Source organism: Rana temporaria, chromosome 2, assembly GCF_905171775.1.
Source record: "Rana temporaria chromosome 2, aRanTem1.1, whole genome shotgun sequence".
Classification (NCBI taxonomy): Eukaryota; Metazoa; Chordata; class Amphibia; order Anura; family Ranidae; genus Rana; species Rana temporaria.
Window position 1 is genome coordinate 20,321,639 of NC_053490.1, and position 3,582 is coordinate 20,325,220.

The window sequence follows — 3,582 nt, forward strand, 5'->3', positions numbered from 1 at the left end:
GGCCCTCTGGGGAAGATTATTCCACCTGCCACAGGTATACTGTATCTTGGCCTTTTGCTATCCTTACCCCTGGGCAGTTGAAATCTTACCGATGGCCATGCCTGCACAGTTTCTCCCCATAGACCCCCATATGGGCCCATCAACTGAGCATCTACTCGTTGACATGTCCATAAGGACGGGTTCACAATAGTGCAACAAACGCTTCGACATTGGGAGCTCATGCCACATGACGTGTGAAAATCAATGTTTCCCTATGGGAGCCGTCTTAACTGGTCTGACACAAGTCGGTCTGACTTTGAAAATGCTCCCTGTACTACTTTGGTCTGACTTTGATCCTACTTCAGCCCATTGGATATCATTGAAGTCGGATCAACCTTATAAGCTGAAGTGAGAAAAAGAGAATGAGAGTGGTAGCAATCAGATAAAGAAGAGTAATATACCCAGAGTGCATAAAACTGGTGTAGTGGTTGCAGTAGTTTTTTGTGAATAATAATAAGAGGGTGGGGGGGGGAGGGAGGGTAATGGGTAAAGAGGGCATCTTAAAGTCGATACAATGTGTTGCATGTATAGATATTGTTGAATTTTAGGCAGATGTTTTATATTGGTGAAAACAATAAAGAATATAACATTAAAAAAAAAACAGTTGGATCGACTTCTTGCATGATCCAACTTTGGCATGCGACTTGTGCTCTGACGATCTTGAGGGGGAACTCCATGCCAAATTTTAAATAAAAAACTGGCATAGGTCCCCCCTCCAAGAGCATACCAGGCCCTTCGGCCTGGTACAGTTCAGGAGGGGGGGGGGTGCTCGCTTGTCCCCGGCCCCTTTCCTGACCGACTGGTCTGCGTGCTCGGATAAGGGTCTGGTATGGATTTTGGGGGAACCCATGTTGTTTTTTCGGCATAGAGGGTTCCCCTTAAAATCCATACCAGACCGAAGGGCTTAGTATGCTCTTGGAGGGGGAACCCATGTCGTTTTTTTATTTAAAATTTGGAGTTGGGTTCCCTCAAGATTCATACCAGACACAGTGGGCCAGATTCAAGAAGCACTTGCGCCCGCGCAACCATAGGTTGTGCGGCGCAAGGGCTTACTTGCTCCGGTGTAACGAGTGCTCCTGATTCAGGAACCTCGTTACACCGACTGCAGCCTAGGATGTGACAGACATAAGCCTCCTTATGCCTTCACATCCCAGGCTGCATTCTTGCGTTGGCCGCTAGGGGGCGCGGCCTTTGTGATCGGCGTATAGTATGCAAATTGCATACTACCACCGATTCACAAAAGTTGCGCGGGCCCTGCGCACGCATGGTACGGAGTTTCCGTACGGCGACTTTAGCGTAAGGCTGCTCCTGCTAATAGCAGGCGCAACCAATGCTAAAGTATAGCTGCGCTTCCCGCTCGCGACGTTCAAATTTAACGTCGTTTACGTAAGTGAACCGTGAATGGCGCTGGACGCCATTCACGTTCACTTAGAAGCAAATGACGTCCTTGCGACTTCATTTGCCGCAATGCACGTCGTGAAAGTTTCCCGACGGAGCATGCGCTGTTCGCTCGGCGCGGGAGCGCGCCTAATTTAAATGATTCCCGCCCCCGGCGGGATCATTTACATTAGGCAGCCTTACGCACGGCTGATTAACATATCGCCCGCGCAATTTACGGAGCAATTGCTCCGTGAATCGCGGGCAAAGCGCAATATTTGCGTGGGCGCAGAGAAAAATATTTGCTCTTTGCCCACGCAAATATTGTGCGAATCTACCTGAATCTGGGCCAGTGCCTGGTATTATCGGGGATCAAAGTCAGATCTCTGTTCATTGAAGTCGGACACATGTCGGACTTCAAGTCGCAGGGCAAAGTCGGATCCAAAGTAGTATGACTGTTGTGTCGTACCAGTGTGAACCCAGCCTAAAAGTCTATGAGGAGTGACTGGGAAGGTAGGAAGATGCCAGCTGTCAGGAAGTGAAGAGGCAATGGCACTGAAATTAGGGCAAGTACATATCTGGGGCAAGAAGGCTAATTTTCAGCAGGGTGTCTAAACAGGAAGGAGAACTGCTTTTTTTTTTTTTAGTTCAGTTATTCTTTACATTGTGGATTACACTACCAACCACCCAACTATACCTACCAACCACTAATATTTATTTTGTTTTTCTTCACAGCCGAAGAACTTTATATTACGAAAGAAAGGAATCTTGGCATTGTCTCAGCCATGTCTAATTCAACATCTATACAGAACAAATTACCGCTTTCAGTAAGGCTGACACTTGTTGTACCATCTGTTGTCTTCTTGTGTGTCTTCCTCTACTTCATCACAGTCATAACCCGAGTCTACTGGAACACTCCTCACGTCCGTGAGACCTCTCGTTACATTCTGTTCTTCCACATGCTCATGTATGATACCTTGTACCTCCTGTTGGGATTCCTGTTGATGATGGCCTCTCAGCTTTCTCTAACCATGCTTGTCTCCATCTGCTACATCTTAGTGACCATTGGAGAAACGACTTACTTGATAACTCCATACATCTTGGCAACAATGGCCCTGGAACGTTATTCATCAGTGTGTTTTCCATTAAGACATGTGGAATTATGTACCGCACAAAGGTCTAACGTAACAGTGGCAGTGCTATGGATGGTTTCACTGGCCCTTAGAGCTGTAGATTTCATCCTATTAGCTAAATCTGTGAATAGAGATTTTTTCGGTCATTATGTGGTATGTAACAGGTATGTACTAATTGTGGACCCAGTTCAAGGCTTAGTGGGAATCAGCAAAACTGTGCTCAGCTTGGCATTGGTAGGACTTGTCATAATATATACATATATCAGAATTTTAATGGTGGCATTAAAGATTGGCTCTGGGAAGTCTTCTGCATTAAAGGCATCTAAAACGGTTCTGCTCCACGCATTTCAGCTCCTTTTTTACATCATATCTTTGACTTCTCCAATAGTTGAAGATCATTTTGATGAATTTAAATTAGTCATACAGTATATAGCTTTCTTGGTGTTTATGTGCTTTCCAAGATTTCTTGGGCCCTTAATTTATGGGTTAAGAGATGAAGCTTTTCGCAAATGTATACAGAAGACTTTAGGGATTGGCCTCTATAATAAAAGATTGTAAGCAAGCGCGATTCATAGGGCTGGCCATAAAAGATTGAATCCTTATGCCCCGTATACACGATCGTTTTTCCCGTCGGATAAAAGTTGGACGGTTTTTCAGACGGATTTCCTCTCAAGCCTGCCTTGCGCACACACGGTCACACAAAAGTTCGGTGAACTTTTGACTGCCAAGAACACGGTGACGTAAAAGACTACAATGAGACAAGAAAATTAAGTTCAATGCTTCTGAGCATGTGTTGGATTGTTTCCAAGCATGCATAGGAATTTTGCGCATTGGAATTTGTACACGCGATCGCAAATTCGGATCAGTTTTTTTCTTGACGGGAAAAAACAGATCCTGCTCTCTATCTTTTTAAAGCAGTTTTTCCGTTGGAAAAAGTCTGATGGAGCATACACACGGCCGGGATTCCCAACCAAAAGCTCTCATCAGACTTTTTCCAACAGGAAACCTGATCGTGTGTACGGGGCATAAGTTA

General features: G+C 45.3%; 1 protein-coding gene across 1 annotated transcript; it reads left to right on the forward strand.

The window, feature by feature from the left end:
- Window positions 1–2,184: 2,184 nt before the first annotated feature.
- On the forward strand, window positions 2,185–3,240 carry LOC120928510 (odorant receptor 131-2-like). Its single transcript, XM_040339605.1, has one exon. It carries the CDS (start codon window positions 2,202–2,204, stop codon window positions 3,105–3,107), a length of 906 nt encoding a protein of 301 aa, XP_040195539.1. The 5' UTR covers window positions 2,185–2,201; the 3' UTR covers window positions 3,108–3,240.
- The last annotated feature ends 342 nt before the right edge of the window (window positions 3,241–3,582 follow it).